Genomic DNA, 19,464 nt, shown 5'->3' with positions numbered 1-19,464 from the left:
CCGTAGCCATCCGTGCTAATTGGGCGTTTAGATTTCAGGAAAATATTGATTAAGAGCTTGAGGCATGTTTAATGTGTGCAAAACCTGATCATGAAAGCGGTAATTTCGATTCATTGTTAGTGCTGTTGCAGTTGTGTGTAAACATGTGGCTGGAGCACTGCTCAAAATAAATCCTCATTTTAACAATTTCACATTGAACAATTCTGAAAGATAATTCCGTTTGTGCATTGGTGAGAGTTAATTTCACAGGGTATTGAAAAATATGCTACCTTGTGTTTGACCTGACCAAACTGGTGTGAATTGCATGAAATCGAACGGTGATGTTGGATGCATCTATCATTATCACTCAGAAAGTGTGGTTGGTTTATTCTTGTAAGTTAAATTGACATGCAACACCCCACGAACCACAGATTGATGCAACTTAATAAAAACACTGTTAACAAGCATGGTGAAATAGTCTGCTGTGATCATTTGTTCTTAGTCTTTACCTGAGAATAAAAAAATCTCTTTAAATTAGTTCTTTGCTCCTCAGTACTTACTTTATAATACTAACATACCAGTTTTTAACTGGCTATTGAAATAATAGCTTTTTCAGTACAAGTGCAGTTCTTTTGAAACATAGCTCCATTTAAAATGCAGTTTACATAAATTGAAGTTGTATTTTAAATGTTCTACCACACCATTGTTATTAAATCACGTTTTATATACATTTATGTTCTTTTCTCTATTAACATAACACCGTTTTTTAAGTTTGATTATGTTTACTGCATTACTTTTGCGACTCGTATCTCCCTTAAAATAACGACTTTGTCTCAACGGGCTCTCGCCTGGTTTTAAACAAAGCCTTCACTGATTCTCCTGTGTTCAGATTCAGAAAGCTGTTGGTTCAGAGATTACAAAGACGGACCTAGTGCCCGCCTTCCAGAACCTGCTGAAGGACTGCGAGGCCGAAGTGCGGGCTGCTGCAGCCCATAAAGTGAAAGGTATGAAGACTCCTTGCTCTCAGTGGGGTGGCATGCACTGCTCCGATTCGATGTACTACTCGTGCTGTCAAAGGTTTTAGCACTTGAATAATGCATTCGTCAATACGACTTCCATGTCATCGAAAAATATATAATTACAATATTATGCCGAGAATTGGTTTTCATTTCTTCCCGGCGATGCTTTAACTCGCAGGAGTATAGTAATGTCCATGGGGTAATTTCCATGCTATTGCTTTGTTGGATATAGGCTTGTGAAGCTTGTAAAGTGTCGGTAAATGCACTGTGTATGCCATTCGTACCTGCAGTCAAAATGTGATGCCTCTTAGGTTTCCAGCAGAGTGGAGTTTGTGATTTTATATACCTTAAAAATCTTGGACAATCAGGTATATTTAGAATGTTACTAAATTAGATCAAAGCTTTAGACTGAGTTTGATTTATTTTTCCCCATAGTGGGGTTACTTGTAAGACCTTAATTAAGGGATTGTATTACTTGAGTGCAAATCACTAACCATTGAAAGTATAACATTCTTGTCAGTGGCTGGTCTTAAATTAAACCAATTGCTCTTTCCGATGTTCACAAGGTCATCATAAATACAGTCTGAACGTTTTCATATTTTTCTGTGTCCTAAAATGTAATTCCACATGGAATTAAATAAATGCAATTTGTGAAATAGGTTGGCATTCTAATTCTCATTTAAAACATGGACACTTTATAGCAGATAGGCTTTGACTGCGGTTTAGTTTTGTTGTGCTCGAAGCTATGTGAAATGGCAAGGACACTGTGAAACGGCATTAATGGGCTGGAAAAATCTGCGTTACAGAGTTTTGCGAAAACCTGCCATCGGACTGCCAAGAAAGCGTCATCATGTCGAACATCTTGCCTTGTGTCAAGGTATGCTCACGTGGTCGCTCCACTCCAATATGTGGACGTTTTATTTGTCCAATTGCAAAAAAATTTGATGACAAGCATGCCCACCAGAAGCATCCCACTGACAACTGTCAAACTCCATGATCGCAAATTTGGGCCTCCCTTGATGCTGTTTACATAATGCTTTATTTGTCTTTGTAGGAAATTACATGTTTTTTTACACCTTTGAGTAGATGTGATATATTTTTCCCTGAATGAAGTGAAATTCAAATTGAGACTAGCTTCTCAGTGAAGCTATAAGTGCTTTTGCTAAAATACTGCGACTCTACTGGTACGCCTTGCTATAACCCTGATGTTGAACATGGGTTACTATTGGTGCTGAGTAAATACCCTGACATTGGCATTACCCTCCTGGTCACATTGGTCTCCATTCGTTAATGCACACATCACCAAAAAACATTTACAATTTATTTGGAACACTTGATAACGTCTAACAAAGGAAGGAAACAAAGGTGTGTGAACTGACCTTGACTCATCACGCACGCCACATGTAACGCTTCTTCCACAGTAGCAATGACATTCAATACAGGGGTGGTCATGATTGTGCGCATTTCCCATTACCCCGGTTGCTTGTAATCTGATTAGATTTCCATTGACCACTAAGATAAGTGTCCAGAGAGCTTGAGCCACTTTGCTTTGATCACTGCCTGGTATTCTTTGGTATTGTATAACTGGCAGGCCTCCTAGGCTGGCTGTAGCTGTAACATTCCAGGACAACCTTCTGCTGACCAAAATATGCCTCTTGTCTGACATGGGTTATCTCTTGCAGAACAATGCTTAAAAATCATTAATTCCCAAGTGGTGGTGGTGGTGGTTTTACATGTTATTTTGTATCATATTTAAGTGTGCAGTTTGAAAGTAATATATGTAAATTTAATGTCATGTTCGAGTACAATTTGTCATCTTACATTTTTTATATGAATGTCGTTTTGGCAAGGCCAACAAGTTGTATCTACATTTTTAATCTAAAACGCATTTTGAAAAGCGGCGGTCGCAAATGCGTCAGCGGTTGCTGAGATTCTGCATTCAATGGGATCTTGAGAGACTCGATTTGCGTCAGCACCCTGTGTAATCTGGTGCCATCTCGTAAAATACATCAGGCGGCTGGATTCTTGAGTGGGTCACTGTTATTTCTCGGATGTGGGCTAATGCCAGGTCTGTGTTCAGTTGTGTGCTGTGCAATGTACAACATTAACTGCCTTTATCTGAGACCACTTTCAGCGTAGGGTGTAAGTTTTAGTTTCAAACATGCGTTGAGATTATTTTGGTTATTTTTTGCCATTCCCACATAAGCCACTTTTGTTGAGCTGTCGTTTGCGGGCATGTCGCTTGTGAAAAAGAAGCTAGCAACGTAATTTTAATAACTTTATGATTCCCTTATTGACGATGACTAATAATGAATGAGAATTTATATATTTTTTTCATTTCAATATGGTTTTCATTTGATTGGCATAGCCTTGCCCTACTTCCTGTGCTCATTAATAAAATCAGGAGGTATCAGCAAAGTGAATGGTGTGTAAGTGCCTTCTTAGTGCTCTAATGCTGATGATGTTGCTTTGACATAAATCTAATTTCTTTCACGGCTTCAAATTTATAGTTTGTCGCCATGTCCGCAAATCGTTTTTTTCCCCCATGGACTACCTCAAAATGGGTTTTTTTGTGCTCAAATTTGTTTTAAGTCGTTGTGATACTCCCTTTCTTTTAGCGTCACAGGTTTATATACTGGGACATCGCTGTGATTAAAGCCTGTACGTGTGCAAAACGCTGACAATTGCACAATAACTTTGCTGAAAGTCGTAATATAGTGCATAAGGTGACTGCGCTCTTATCTGTTATCAGAACCTCCCATTGTAGACTGTACCAACTGGAAATCATCTTCTGATGAATAGATGCACTGGAGTAATTTTACTTCCATTCCATACCTTTAGCATGGCTAGGGAATGCACTGTTCGATCATAGAGGTAAATTAGTTTTGTTCTGCCCGCTTGTTTAAAATGGCACATGCATTTTTTTAGTTTATTTAAGCTTGTTGCAAGTTTTCATGGCATCCATTGTTAGTTAGGCACAAGCATTCACATGGTTTTTCTGCGGATGTTTTAATTAGTACTCCCCAAGAGGTCACGTGCCTGATTTTTCTTCTCTTGCAAGCTTTATAGTTGGGTGTAGGCAGTAGTGTATGGCGTGGGTTGTGTGTGGGATGTGAGCCATGGAGGAATACATATTTTAAATTCTTCTGATGGTGACATCACTGGAGGACTCTATTTCACAGCGCGCATACCTCTTTGTACACCCACGCCTGTCCTTTCCCAGGCTTCAGAGCTCTCAAATGTAATGTCATGGGTTTAAAGTGCTGTAGGATCTATCTTTTGCAACAGCTGATATTTAAAATGTCATTTGTGACCGATTTTTTTTCAACTTGACCTATACTTGCAACTTACAGTCTTTGCCGAGGGAGCTGCACATTAACTTGTTACATCTTTTTGTTTCAACTTGTTTGGTATTTTTGTAAAATGTCATATTCTTCTTAGTTTTTATAAGTTGCATAATTGTTTTGAAGGATGTATTATGAGATGTACCTGAAAAAAGAAGAATATTAACATGAAATGAATGGTAGTAGTTGCGTGCAATTTACTGGGTTTTTTTTTCAATTTCAAATATTCCATTGAAAAAATTAAAATCATCAAGCCATTTAAATTTGGTTCATGACGGGGCCCCAATTCCAAAGATGCCCGTTTAATGCCGATTTTAACAATTCATGCAAGTGAATATGTAACGTCTGGACAGGAGGCACCAAAACATTTGGCATGCTGCTCTAGACAATTTGTATCCACCCTTTTGAAGCCAACATGTTCTATTTCAATGCACCTTTCAATTTGCACGTGGCGCAACATCCAGGAAGGTGTACCTGGCACCCCTTGCATGTTGACGGTGTGCAAGGAAACGGCACCCCATGCGCACGTAGTGTGTTGGTCCCCCGCCCGCACGGGTTAGGCACCAGTGAGAAATGCGTGTATTTGCAAAAGGAGCGCACGACCCCCATCGCGGGACCACGCGCAGAACCGCCCGCGGATGTTGACATTAGGGTTATGCCTTTGTACACGCGCTACACGTACAGCCGTTTGTCAAGTCATTCCACCGCTGGATGAGGGCCTTTCCATGTTCTGGGGGTGGTTTGGCAGGTTTCTTTGACTATCCCTTCAACAGGCTGGTTATTCTTGGTTGGTCAAGGCCTGGAGCATAGTTGCAAGAGCGTAGAAGTACCGTGCAGCAATGTATAGATCGGGCATATTCTGTCTAATTTGGTGAAAGGCACGTTTTTGTCGCAAGGTACAAATTAGCCTCTGAAACTTTTGGTGAAGTCTGCGATGATGGTTGGGAAATCCTTTGTTGTCAATGACCTTTGTTGGGGGAAGAAGTGTGACGGGGAGCATACGTTTTTACCTGCCTATACTGTGACGAGTCCTCACGCTTGCTTCCCCCCGTCTCTGCAGGAACTGGTATCCGATGCGAACCAGCATGTCAAGTCGGCGCTGGCATCCGTGATCATGGGTCTGTCCCCCATCCTGGGGAAAGACAACACCATTGAGCACCTGCTGCCGCTTTTCCTGGCACAGCTCAAGGACGAGGTGAGGGCGTTTCCTCGTGTAGTTTCCTCGCTCCGTGAGTTATTCTTGATAACCGAACTTCTTTCGCACCTCAGATTGGCATCGATGGCTACGTACGGTGCGAAGGAAGTTCAACAGCATATCTACATACTGTTAGGTTTTTTCGGTAAAGTCACGTAGGTAAAAAATAAAAAATAAGCAATACAAATTATAGAAATATTAATAGATTTATTTTATTTCTACTATTAGTTTTATTATTTATTTTTTACTTGTGTGACTTTACCGAAAAAACCTAAGAGTATGAATCCTTGCAGTCACGAAAGCTTCAAATCTAGCATATCTACAACCCAAACCTTGTTCACAGTCTGGCTGTTGATGCTGATATATTTGGCATATTAGCACTGAGCAAGCCATGGGCTGTTTTAGTAGCTGTTGGAGCATGTAGGTTTGTGGCCTTTGAGATAATTTTGTTACTTTTTAATTGGTCCCATACGTTGTTTTGTATGTGAATGATGTACGTCTATTTAGGCTAGCTGCTTATATGGCTATTATGACATAAAAATTACAACATGAATTTTTATACATTTTTAGAGCCAACAATTTAATAAAACACAGTAACTTGAGAACTTGAGAAGATCCATTATCTGCCAAAGCAAACTGAACTGGAAAAACAAAAAAAACATTGCAGGAAGCCTTTGGCTATAGTTTTCTTCGTGCTTTTTTCATGCTCAACTGAAATCCAATCCCCTGCCAAAACAAATTTTCCATATTTTCAAGTTTTTTGTTTTGTTATGAATCTCTTTAAAGAGAACATTTCACTGTTACTTGGTGCTGTTATGTTTATAACCAAGATCGCTCGGAATTCACCTGCTCTCACAAGATTTTATAAGCTAAGCCAAGTTGAGCCTGGATAGCGTTTGGATGGGGGACCATCATACAAGCAGGCTGTTATCGGCTGTGGGCCACACAAAGTTCAAAGTTCATTTATTAGGTATAGCCCTGTGAGCCATTCGGCTCTTGAATCGGGTGCAACCGCAACAAACAAAAAAACATGAACATGAACGATGGGCAGCAGAGGGAAGTACAGCAAAATATTATGTTAAGCTGCGCTTCGATGATCCCGTATCTTTGCTCTACACCTTCACCAACCTGCACTAACCAAAGGGGTGTGATGTATGAGCAAAGACAAAGATCCCCCGTATAGCCTTAACAGACTGTAGGGGGAAGTGCTGTTAGCGAGCACCTATGAAGGCCGGAACGGTACACGAGGGGGTGGGTGGCCAACACCACGCCCAGCCGCCTTTGTCTCCCTAGTGGCGATGTTGACGCATCACACCAGGTACTCATTTGAGGCCGAGTCGACCTAGGGGAGGCCCAGGACCGGTTCAGATAATCGTCACCGGTGTTGGCCGTGAGCGGGAATCGAACCCGGGTCGCCAGGTTCATAAGCGCAGCGCGCTAACCGCTACACTACCGCTCAGATAACCTCTGTTACCCACGTGCATTGGGGAAAGCCCTCATCCTGCGGTGGAATTGCCTAGAAGGACTCCACGTGTACATGTTGGCGTTACCATTGACATGTGTGTTCATTGGCTCGTGCGCATACGCGCATGTGTGTCCCCACCACAGTGCCCTGAAGTGCGGCTGAATATCATCTCCAACCTGGACTGCGTGAATGAGGTGATCGGGATTCGTCAGCTCTCTCAGTCCCTTCTGCCCGCCATCGTTGAACTGGCCGAGGACACCAAGTGGAGAGTTCGCCTGGCCATCATTGAGTACATGCCACTGCTTGCTGGGCAGCTGGTGAGTTGAGCGTGTGGTCGAGTGCGTGGGATGATGACGGTGACGATGGTTGCTTGATTTGGGCGCGGACGGTGTGGGGGGCTCTTCCTGCCCGTGTCGCCTTGAGCAAAGGCCGGATGTGGCTACCTCATTCAAAACGATGCTTGGAGCTGCCTATTGGTGGTAACACCTGGTGGATGAGACGCTTTTTCCATTCCTTTTTTAAATTTGCTGAGCGAGTGTCCATCTAATCTCTTCGTCCACCATGGGTAATAAATTAATAAATGCAGTATATTCTCTAGATGGAAACGGATTCCCAGTCGTCATCACAGTTACGGCTATGTTTACTATTTATAGCTGCAGCTGAGATTGAGGTAGCATTCCTTAGAGCGCTAGACTGACTTTCTAAATTTGAGCGGCTCAAGCTGTGTGTTCCCCTGCTTTTCACTAATTCACATGGGTGGACTTAAATAAATAAAAAAGTGCAAACCCCCAAAGCTGCTGCCATGGTATTGGCCCCAAACATAAAAAGGAGTTATAATAATTGATGCCCTTGAATGCAGGATGTGAATTACAGTTTGCCATGTAAGCCAGGATTGTGTAGAAGTATTCATTGCGGTGCTAAAGCGTAATGGGAGTTGGGAGGAGTGGTGTTGCAGTGTTTAGCACACTGAGCTAAGAGCCTGGCAACCAGAATTGTATTCCTGGCCACAGATAATTATGCGTGGACAGTGATATTTTAAATGGTCCTGGACCCCCTCTCCTCTTCAACGCACACTCGCCAACTTGGTTAAGTACGATCAAACAGCCCTCATTACTAACTCAGAAGTGGATTGACATCACGATGTAAATAGTTTTACAGGGCCATAACCATGCTCATGGCTTAATATACTGAAGATGCGTATCAAGTTCCATGGCACATTCACAAATGAGCATTTCATTGTTAGCTTTTGGTGTAAGTTCAGATGCAGTGTGTTAGCCTAATTAAAGAGAGCTCATGCATTTATGTTAATGTTACCCACGGATAACTAATTGCGTCCACTAAATACACAGATTGATCTTAACTAAAAATTCCGATGAACTCTGCGATATGTAATTAATATGAAGTACAGATTTCAGTCTTTGGGAGCGTAACCTCGATTGCGTAATTTGTACGTGTTTCTGAGAAACCCAGAATTCCCGGGGGCACCAGAGAAGTGGTCAGGAGTTTGCGAGGGTGGATGGAAGGCATTTGGCATTTTAACATTTAGCAGCTGCAAAACACCCACGAAGCAATGTGTGGTGGTGTGGATAACCTTTTCCTATTTTCATTGTAGTACAGTAAAGGGCATGTGCTAATGAGGTTATGGGGAGTGAAAAATTTGCTATTCGGTCAGGTAAACCCATGGGCACAAAACATTGACGTGTGACTAGAGCATTGAGCGGTAGAGTTTTTGGTGAGACGTAAGATATTTTTAAGTAATCTTTCCTGGAAGTCGAGAATTAACCCAAGTGGGTGTTCTTTTCCATGTGTACGCTATCAATCGTGAACAAGTATGTAAGTGGATTCATTGGGTGGTAGGTGGATTGATGAGAAGGTGTGGAATTTTGTGGGTTAGTTGGATGGATATGGATATAGTTATTTAATGTGTTGGTGAGCTGGTGAATGGTTTGCTGAAAGTGTGTATGAGTTGGTTAGTAGTTGTATGGTTTCGTTTCTGTGGGTTAGCAGTTTAATTAGTGTTAATAGGTGGCTTAAATGCTTAAAAACAAATTTGCAAATGTTAATTTAATATATTCTTAACCTTTTTAGTGACTGTCATAGTTGTTGAAAGGGGGCTTGCTCTTCATGCCACCAAGTTAGTGAACATTTATCCCAGGTTTACCAGCAGCATCATGTGAAGAAATGCCTGTCCTCTCCCTCTGATTAATATTGGAATGATGTTTTTTGGCACAAACCGCTAAGGCGGCCGGGTTTGTGTAAGTCGCCACTTGTGTTGTGATGGATGTAACTGTAATTATCCAAAGGGCTGCTACAAAATAATGTGACAAACTGTTTTCCCTACAATTATAGACATTTTGTGTTTGTATCGCAACAGGGCGTGGAGTTTTTTGACGAAAAACTCAACTCTCTCTGCATGGCGTGGCTGGTAGACCACGGTAGGTTTACACGCTCTATTCTCAAATCTGCTGCTTTATGCAGTTGACCTCATCACTGACATTATTTTTAAATCCTTTATATTAAGTTCACTTGCTTGCTTGCGCGCTTACGACCGTGCAAATCTTTCGGTCGTTTTTTAACCCACTTCCCGTGATCCAATCGAGCTGACATTTTGCACACAGACTCGTTGTGCGTGACAATTTCTTTTCGTGAAAATTTTTTTCCCAAATTTTACACTTTTTAGGTAATTTTTTTTTATATTTAATTACCAATTGCTTAATGGTGGCAGGCAATCATCTGACCCATAGGTGGCAGCCATCTCAAGCCAGAGGACGAGAGGACTCTAGCCGCCCGTTTTAAAGACCAATGTGGGCTGGGTTGTGGCCCATTGAACACGCATATAAAGGATTTATAGTGAAAAACTTTGTTTTTACGGGTTAATTTTTTGTACACATAAGCTTGTTAAACTCCACAAGAAAAACCCCCCAAATTATATACGTTTTTTCATATTTTCATGTAATGATTGCTTCAGAGTTTTGATGTCAGTGGGTTAAGGGCAGGACGACCTTCCGCATTTCCCACGTGAATTTCCAAGTGCCTTGCCTTGTCTCTTGCGCCATTCTCGCCGTTCTCTTGGGGCGACTTTGTTCGAGTCGGATTTCTCAAGCTGCTCATTGAATACTTTCCTACACTGGGATGTGTCTAGCACTTGCCCCCTCCAACTCGCAAGCCTTCTCTCCAACTTGCGCAGCTTAGGTTGCCTCTATGGCCAACCATTTTGTTGAACCTCTAGCTGCCCAATGATTATCACCCACTGGTTCATGCTCATGACCTGTATTTGAATTGCTTCTTGTTGTTGTTGTTGCACATTCTTGAGGTGTAACCGGTTTTGTTTCTCCTATCAGTGTATGCGATCCGCGAGGCTGCCACCAACAACCTGAAGAAACTGGTGGAGAAGTTTGGCAAGGAGTGGGCTCAGAGCACTATCATCCCCAAAGTCTTGGCCATGTCCAATGACCACAACTACCTTCACCGCATGACCACCCTCTTCTGTGTAAACGTGCGTTGTCCCACATCCTGATCCACACACACCAGCACTTTCTTTGTGGCTGCTTTATGGGATACTTCTTGCAAACAAGAGCTGTGGTCGATGTTACTTGACGGTGATGTTTATTCTAGATTTGAAGCTTTCGTGACTGTAAGGATCGATACTCTTTGGTTCGTTCGGTAAAGTCACGTAGATGAAAAATAAAAATAATAAAATGAAAATAACTAAATAAAATCACGACGTTTCGGAGACAACACAAGCTTCCGTCATCAGGTGGAACAGCCACAGGCCACAGCAAAATTACTGTAGTGAATAGAGAGAGCTATTTGTGACGAGCGATTATATAGGGTAAGAGGGGGGAGGAGCCAGGGAGAAGGGATGCGGGGGGGGGGAAGTTACCGAAAGTTACCAAAGAGTATGGTGATATTTATATTTGGTGATATTGAATTTTCTTACTTGGCTGCTTTTGTTTCCTTTCCACACATCACTCACAAATCCTCCACATAGAGCAGCATTCTTACCCCTTCACTCACCCCCTTGTGTGTTTTATGTGGTTGTGCCACATTGCTTGTCCATCATATTTGGCACTTTGCTCTTCTGATGACATTTTTTTGATATAGTATGGCAGATACAAATTGGCCCAAACATGCCAAAGCCACGATCTGTTACAAGAATGCAATTGTTAAGACAGGTGCAAGGTTTTTGCATTGCTTTGATATTTTTCTTCCTGTGCCAGTGTCAAGCTGTTGGCCTCTCCTTGGCTGGATTTTTTTTTCCCCATCCAATCTGACCATTAAAATTTCAACTTTTGTATTTTACCAGGTAAGGCCCCCTGAGCTATAAAGCTCTTTTTTCCCATAAGCAGAATGGCCACAACTGATAGCTCAAAATGAAGTGGCTTATCACGTGGACATTTATAGCGGCCAAATACTCTTAAATGCACGTTGATTCTAAATATGGAGGGAAAAACAGGAGGACCCAGAGAAAAATCCACGTGACCGCGGGAGAACATGCAAGCCCCAAATATACAGGTGTCTGGGTCTGGATCGAACCCACGACCTCCTGTATACCAGGCGGGGTAGTTAACTTTGCACCACCACGGGGCCCATACAATGCACGCGAACGGTACGCGAGTGTTCGTGACCTGACTGGTTGTTTTTGACTGCCCAATAGGTGCTGGCGGAGGTGTGCGGCCAAGACATCACGGCAAAGCTCATGCTGCCCACGGTGCTGCGCATGGCCCAAGACCAGGTGGCCAATGTGCGCTTCAATGTGGCCAAGTCACTGCAAAAAATTGGACCAATCCTTGAAACAAAGTACGTTGTGGCCCTATGCTCGCCCATTCTGCTATGCCTGAAATGTATGAATGTATGTTGAACTTCTTTCGCACAGTACGTAGGCAACCGTGCTAACCGGAGGTGCAGGGTAAGGACAACAAACTTAAAACAAAGCACAAAGAGAAAGGCCTTGATGCTTAATCGGCTGTTATGAACGGTCACATTTTATTACAAGTAGTGTGCGGGGCCATGAGAGGTGGTGACGGCGTGTAGGGGAGGCATTTCATCCAGCAGTCGCATTGATCGTGGCTGATGATGATGATGGAGGTCGTGTAAAGTCAAGAGCCGTGTTTGCCTTGCTTTATAGTACGAGTTAAGTTGTAGTTGTATAATGGTCTTGGGTTGTAAACTGCTCGGGCAAAGGGTATCATCAGTTCTGTACTTGGCGTGAGATAGATATCATTAGTTTGAGGTTTAAAAGGACGTTGTGGTCCAGAAATGTATCGCTGTCTGTGGGAAACAAAGGTGACAGGGTGACATTGATTCCTCTGCACCATCATGTGTTCCAGCAGCATGGGTGCTTTCTGTGACCGCACGACGCCTAACATTGTAGCCAAGATAAAATAACGGTGGGGGGGGGGGGGATTATATTTTGATCGCTCGAAGGCTGCAATTTGACATTCACATGACAAGTTGATAACACAATTACATTTTTAAAAATGTTATGTTTGAAAGCCCGCCTTTTATGACTGCTAGATGTACCATTATGTAATTACTGTGCTCTTTGCAGCATTGTATAATGAAGGAATTGATACTGGTGCTTGTTATAGTTCCCTGCACAATTGAGCTGTGTCTATGCTGCTGCCCCCCCCGTACATAGTCAATCGTGCTTATCGGAGGTGTTGTGGAAGGACAACAAACTTGACACCGAAAGCAGTTCTAAAGAAATTGGTTTTCACTTTTAGAATTGAGATGAATCTTTGGTGGTCTGCAACGCGACACGTGTGTGTGTTTTTCCACAGCACCCTCCAGTCGGAAGTGAAACCTGTGCTGGAGAAACTGGGAGGCGATCAAGACATTGATGTCAAGTACTTTGCACAGGAAGCCCTGTCTGGTATGTGTAACGCATCCACTCGTATCGGAAGAAAAATAATGTGCGTTGCCAGAAATAATGGTGGCTTTATTGAAACATCAGCTCTTGTATTGTGCACAAAAGTGAAACGCCAAAACTATATCATTCCTCCTTCACGGTAAACCATACCAAGTTTTTTAAAATATTTGTTAGAATGTATTACCTGGCCATTTTATGAAAAATAACAATGCAATATATTTATTATTTTATTATTTCCCTTCGACGTGACTTTACCGAAAGAACCAAGAATATGAATCCCTGCAGTCACGAAAGCTTTAAATCAAAATGCAGTATAAGTTTATATTTGTGTTGTTTTGTTTTTCAGTGCTGGCGCTTGGAGCCTGAAGGCCACATTTGTTACCCAGATCCCAGAACACTCGACGTACATTTCCACATTTCCATACACCACCCACTGCCCCCTCTGCCCTTTCCCTACCCTTCCTCTGCCCCCCCCCAACACCTCTCTTGTGTTTGCGATATTCACTAATGTACACTTAAAGATTAATAAGTGAGTATTGGATAATAAAACCTTCAATTGGACGTGTGACAATTCTTATGCTGTGGTGGGAGAGGCTTGTCTTGGTTGTCGAAATAATTGCTCGTGCTGATCTCTGTAATAAAGCATGACAACTTGATTCTTTAAATTTTTTGTACTCTTTTTCGTCATGTGCTTTTCAGCGCTCTCTTAGGCTTAAAGCATGCTGCTCATTGGTGTTCAGTAACTTGCTGCCTGTCAACAAAACAAACGCCCACTTCGCTAAACATTTTATTTTACATCCAAATGAATGGTCAAAATGTAATGATGCCCTTTTTGCAAAATTCGCTGTTATTAATAATGATCAGGTTATGTTAAGGGGAAAATTATTTGACAACATTTGACCAAATTAAAATGTTTTTTTTCTGTTAAACGTAACTGCATATAATTGCTATGAAGGACTTCTTCTTGTGTTCATAGTTTTTATGTTGTATTTAAGTACGGTGTAATCGTTCCACAGGCTAATAAATTGTTGCGGTGAGAAGTTCCTTTAAAAAAGAGTCTCTGAATCCTATAATCCCATTTTAGTGCAGGATGTGAACGTGTGTGCACCTTCTGGTGAGGCGTTACGAAATAGCATTTTTGAGCGAATGCTTTTAAATCTTCCTGTCTGAGGGTTAAAGATTGTGTGAATATTATTTGTCTCTCTTTCGTGCTGTATGTTGGTTTTAACACTTTTTTGCGGACCTGGTTCTTAAGCGCTCAAGTTTGAAAGGATAAATTAAAACATCCCTTTTGATTTTCACAATGAGCCCTCGGCAGTTTACAAAGCATGTGCATCTGGTTTGGCTCGCACTGATTCACTCTGCTGTTTTTCTTCACCTTTGCTTTTAATTGGATTATCCATGTCTGATGTGCAGATACTGTAACATTTAGAATGGCTTTTCTTTTTAGCCAAAGTTCCCTTTTAACGCCTTTGCTAAGCACTGCATAATAAGACTGCTTGTTTGATATAAAACCTCTCGACCACATGCTTTTCCGTGAACATTGCAGTACGTGTGTGTGTACTGCTGCCACATGGAGCAACTTGTGAGCCCAGCCTTGTATCAAATGAGTTCTCTGTCTTATTGGGCAATGTAATAAAGTGTAAAAGCTTCTCCCTGAAAATGTCCCGTCATGCTCGCTCCCTGGTGTGGGTTGTGGTTCTTCTGCTTGTGAACTCAATGACGTGTCCGCCCTTTGTTCCGTTGTCAAATGTCTTTCACGAGGTTCAGTGTCACAATTCACGTGTCCCCACACCCCCTCATCCCCCCCCCCCGACGATACCAGCTGCCAATAATAAGCTTCACTGCCAAAGAAAATTGTACTCCAGTGTTCTCGTTTACTGTACGAAACGTTTAACGTACAAATAGAATATTCAAGCGAAAGAGCATAAGCGGATATTGGTCTAGTTATGTAAGACATCAGAATAGGTTTTCCACTTTCTGGCAATAACACAGGTGTTAAGATGTTAAGACACCAAACTGAAACCTTTTGCAAGGAATCATTGTCTGCATTAGAAACCTATTATATTTCTATAATGGCAAGGGAGCTCCCATGACATGCAAGACATTGTTTTGTCTGACAAGTAGTGGTGCACACTGAAGGCAGCCGTGAAGCCTCATGGAAATGTAATCAATCGTGAATGGGATTAGTCATGATGGAATAGCTTTGTATTTCTATAACAAATGCACACGCGGTTATATGGGCTATGTGCTGGAGGGGGTTTAGAAAAAATCGACTTCGTTAACATGTTTGGCAGCAGGTATATGTGCGTGCGTATGTGCGTGTCCGCGCGTCGGTTAAATTTTCTTTTTTAAAGTGCTCCCCGATTGAGCGCCGGTGTTTGGGTGGGTGGCTTTTGAGAGCAGTGATTTAAGGTTCGACCGGCTGCTGTTCGAGGGCTCCGACTGCGGGCGATGCGTTATTAATGGTCCGCCAGGCACCTCGTGACGTGCAGAGCACTCGTTCGCGCGTCATTGCTGGCGTAATAGCCGCTCGCTCGGGGCTCCAGGACAAAACCTTGCCGACTCTGCACGCGCGGGCGTGTGGCTTGACGAATCCGCGATCTGCCACTTAACCCTTCTCTCTACCTGTGCACGTGGCCTCAATTTTAACCATCTCCCCACCACCACCTCTCCTTTTCAATGTGTGAACAAAAGATGAAATGATAGTAGGTTTTTTACCCTTTTTTTCTGGCAACAAAACGGGTGTAAAGATCTTCTTGGTTCTTTCGGTAAAGTCACGTGGAATGGAAATAAAATAATAAAAATAAAACATAATAAAATAATTCTCACGACGTTTCGGCCACAACGCAAAGAAGGGTGTAAAGATGTTAAAACACCAAACTGAAAACTTTTTACAAGGAATCATGTCTGCGTTAACCACTGATTGTGGTCAGAATGCAAACAAAAAACACTGATAATATATGCATTGTCCTTGAAACTGATTGGTCCACACCAGAGACGGCAAAAAGGGGAAAAATCTATTATATTTTGGTACTTGCAAAGGAGGAGGTCCCAGGAAAAAGATGAAATGCATTGACGGAGGTTATGTTGATTTTGCACGCTGCGGAAACCTCAGGACTTGTTCCGACTATGATCGCAATCTCGCTATTACATGGCGCCTCCTTGAGATGTATAATTAATAACAGAAATTACGTTCACCCCATTTTATGAATCCACTGCTGGATAAAGACCCCCCCCCCCCTCTCTCTCTCCCTACAAACGCACTTCTGGTCATCGAGGTTCTTTGACCATACTTCGCTGTGATGGTCAATCCGTGTTGAGAGGGGAGGAGACCACACAACTGGATGGGATATCTTGTCACTCGGCTCAAGCCACTGATCAAAATTCAATTAATCAGATTCATGGTGCAGTGCGATTATATTCAGTGTGCGCACCACCTCCACCGTCATACGACTGCGTAAAATAATTCTTTTTTTTGCTGCACGCGTTTCAAAAGAAGATTATAGCGCATGATATCAAGTTTCAAGTTTCATTTATTTGGTATAGCCCTGTGAGCCATGCGGCTCTTAAGTCGGGTGCAACCGCAACAAACAAAGTATGAACGGAGAACATCTTAAAGCGACGACGCGCAACAGAAACATCCTGGATAAACCAGCAAATCTTCCAAAAAAAAACGCTGTGTGCAAAAATCCCTAAGCCAAGTGCCAAGCGCACACGCAATGAGCTCTGCATTGCCAAAAAGTTATTTCTTCTTCTGCCCTTCATGGCATCAACAACAACAAAAAAGTATAACCCGTAAAAACGAAGTTTTTCATTATAAATCCTTTATATGCGTGTTCAATGGGCCACAACCCAGCCCACATTGGTCTTTGAAACGGGCGGCTAGAGTCCTCTCGTCCTCTGGCTTGAGATGGCTGCCACCTATGGGTCAGATGATTGCCTGCCACCATTAAGCAATTGGTAATTAAATATTAAAACATTTTACCTAAAAAGTGCAAAATTTGGAGAGAAAAAAATTCACGAAAAGAAATTGTCACGCACAACGAGTCTGTGTGCAAAATGTCAGCTCGATTGGATCACGGGAAGTGGGTTAAAAAACGACCGAAAGATTTGCACGGTCGTAAGCGCACAAGCAAGCAAGCAAGTGAACTTAATATAAAGGATTTAAAAACGGCACACGGTGCTGGCAACTCGAGCTCGTCATGTCGCTGTTACTGATTTGGCTGGGGCAGCAGCTGTGTTGCGGGCTAGATTGACTGCTTATTTCCACGCACGCCCATACACCCCCCACACCACCACCACCACATTGGACAATTGAAGAGATTGCATTTGTAAAACGGTGACCCGCCCTAGGCGATTGATGAGATTTATTTGTTCGGTCTTGAATGCCGTGGGTTTTTTGTTGGCATTTTGCTGCAGTGAGGGGGGTGGGGGACAATGTTTTTAAAGTTGGAACCTCAAGTTTTCCAAGTTCATAAATGTTTGGCTAAATCCGTGCAATGCATACAGCCGTTCACACTCGGTTACCCTATAACTGCCCTTCCAAGTATTGCAGCTGACAAATGTTTAAGCTTTTGGCCGAGAGCAATTCTAGGACACCTTTTTCTACAGCCAGAGGTTTCATTTAGAATGCTTACATCTCTTTGTCATAAACAGAAAAAAACAAATGCAGTCGCGCAAACGGCGTGCGGGCAGAACTTTTGCGAATGGCTAAATGTAAATTTCGTTAGTTTTTTTTGGCAATTTCTTGCCACCCACACTCGCGCATTTTGTATTGTAGTCATGGGGCCATCCGTTCACAGGGATGGGTTTTAGTTCTGTCCGCTCCATATGCGTCGTCCTCTGCCAACAACGGCTCGGCAGTAAATATGCCACGTTAACGGCGCTCGTGACAAAACAAATAATAATATATTTCTTGAGAATAAACCCGCGTCGCACAAATCCAAACAACGGCGGAGCTTCGCGTTAGTCCTGCGGGGTTAAATTCTGCTCGAGGGTAAGTTCAACTTGGCATGCCGAGAGACATTGGATGTACAGTGGTGTGCTGCAGCCATGTTAAGTCTGGCTTCACAATGAGGACAATGAGCTGCTATATTTAACTTTTTCATTTTACCAGGTAAGGTTTACTGAGCTGTATAGCTCTTTTCCAGAAGCGACCTGGCTATCAAATGATAGCTCAACGAAGTGGCTTATCATCTCGTGGACATTTGAAGCAGACAAATACTCTGAACGCATGATGTTGATTATAAATGTGGAGGGGAAAACCCGGAGGACCCGGAGAAAAATCCACGCGACCACGGGGAGAGAGAGACTGACACGCAAACTACAAATACACAGCAGGCGTTAGGGTCAGCTTCGAACCTACGACCTCCTGCATACCAGACGAGCTAGTTAACATCTCGCCACCGTGGTGCCCTATTCCTTCTCTACCACACATCCTAATCTTCAACATGTTGTCTGTGTACAGCCGTGTCAATCCGTATAGGGGAGCTGTGTTAGCGCGCTCGATAGGACACCCGGCCGCTCGAGTTCGATTCCCACTCGCGACAAACACCGGTGACGAATTACCTAAATCTGTCCTGGGCCTCCCCTAGGTCGTCTCGGCCTCAAATGAGTACCTCGTGCGGTGTGTAAACATCAAGGACAAAGGCGGCTGGGCGTAGTGTTGGCCATTCACCCCCTGCGTGTGCCGTGCCGGCCTTCATAGGTACTACTCGCTAACAGCACTTGCCCCTACAGTCTGTGCAGATTATACGGGGGTGGGGGGGGGGCATCGTTGTCTTCGGGGGTTGGGTTGTCACACGCTGGATGGGTGAGAGGTCAAACAGGGGTCATGGAGTTGGGATGGGAAATGACCGTCGCTCAACGGTTGGTATATTTCATATTACAGGGTACTACAAAAAAATGTTGAACATTTCTGAGAATTTGTAACAACACCACGAGAAATGTTTGTGCCTCCGGGCTCTGGAGACCACGTGGAGAAAATTCCAGGCACGCGTTGACAACGATGGCGAACAAGTGGGGACCCTTTGACTTTTTGAAGATATTAACATTGCATTCTTGGTTCTTTCGGTAAGGTCACATAGAAAGGAAATAATAAAATATTAAAAATAAAACATAATATAATAAAATTCTCACGACGTTTCGGCCACAACGCAAGCAGCCGTCCTCAGGTGAAGAAACAGAGCTGTCTTAATCATTAAGACGCTGTCTTTACGACAGCTCTGTTTCTTCACCTGAGGACGGCTGCTGGCGTTGTGGCCGAAACGTCGTGCAAATTTAATTGCATTGTCTAAATTTTATCATTTTATTATTTCCCTTCTCCGTGACTTTACCGAAAGAACCAATAATATGAATCCCTGCAGTCACGAAAGCTTTAAATCGAAATATTAACATTGCATTTGTTATCATGTTATAGTGTCGTTATTATCCGTTCTTTTTCCATTAATAACGATAGTCTCATATAAGAGTTAAAGCACAAAAAATTTGTCTGGCTGTCTGGATGGAGGGGAGATGCTGGTTGTCATGACAGAATCAAGTATCAAACATTGTGAAGATATTGCCTTAAGCTCATGAAACATGAGTGC

At 42.8% G+C, this 19,464-nt stretch overlaps 1 protein-coding gene across 1 annotated transcript in view; it reads left to right on the top strand.

Annotated features, from left to right (window-relative positions):
* Positions 1 to 13,928, top strand: part of PPP2R1A (protein phosphatase 2 scaffold subunit Aalpha) — a 30,557-nt gene extending 16,629 nt beyond the window's left edge. The window contains exons 7-15 of the mRNA XM_061550978.1: positions 869 to 983; positions 1,805 to 1,875; positions 5,403 to 5,537; positions 7,146 to 7,319; positions 9,377 to 9,437; positions 10,344 to 10,498; positions 11,660 to 11,802; positions 12,786 to 12,877; positions 13,221 to 13,928. Coding sequence (XP_061406962.1) covers positions 869 to 983; positions 1,805 to 1,875; positions 5,403 to 5,537; positions 7,146 to 7,319; positions 9,377 to 9,437; positions 10,344 to 10,498; positions 11,660 to 11,802; positions 12,786 to 12,877; positions 13,221 to 13,240 — 966 coding nt within the window. The 3' untranslated portion in view covers positions 13,241 to 13,928. The remainder of the gene's footprint in view (positions 1 to 868; positions 984 to 1,804; positions 1,876 to 5,402; positions 5,538 to 7,145; positions 7,320 to 9,376; positions 9,438 to 10,343; positions 10,499 to 11,659; positions 11,803 to 12,785; positions 12,878 to 13,220) is intronic.
* The last annotated feature ends 5,536 nt before the right edge of the window (positions 13,929 to 19,464 follow it).

This window comes from Lethenteron reissneri, chromosome 13, assembly GCF_015708825.2.
Source record: "Lethenteron reissneri isolate LAM-NWPU_2019-01 chromosome 13, ASM1570882v1, whole genome shotgun sequence".
Taxonomy (NCBI): domain Eukaryota; kingdom Metazoa; phylum Chordata; class Hyperoartia; order Petromyzontiformes; family Petromyzontidae; genus Lethenteron; species Lethenteron reissneri.
This window is presented reverse-complemented; position numbering and strand designations above follow the sequence as displayed.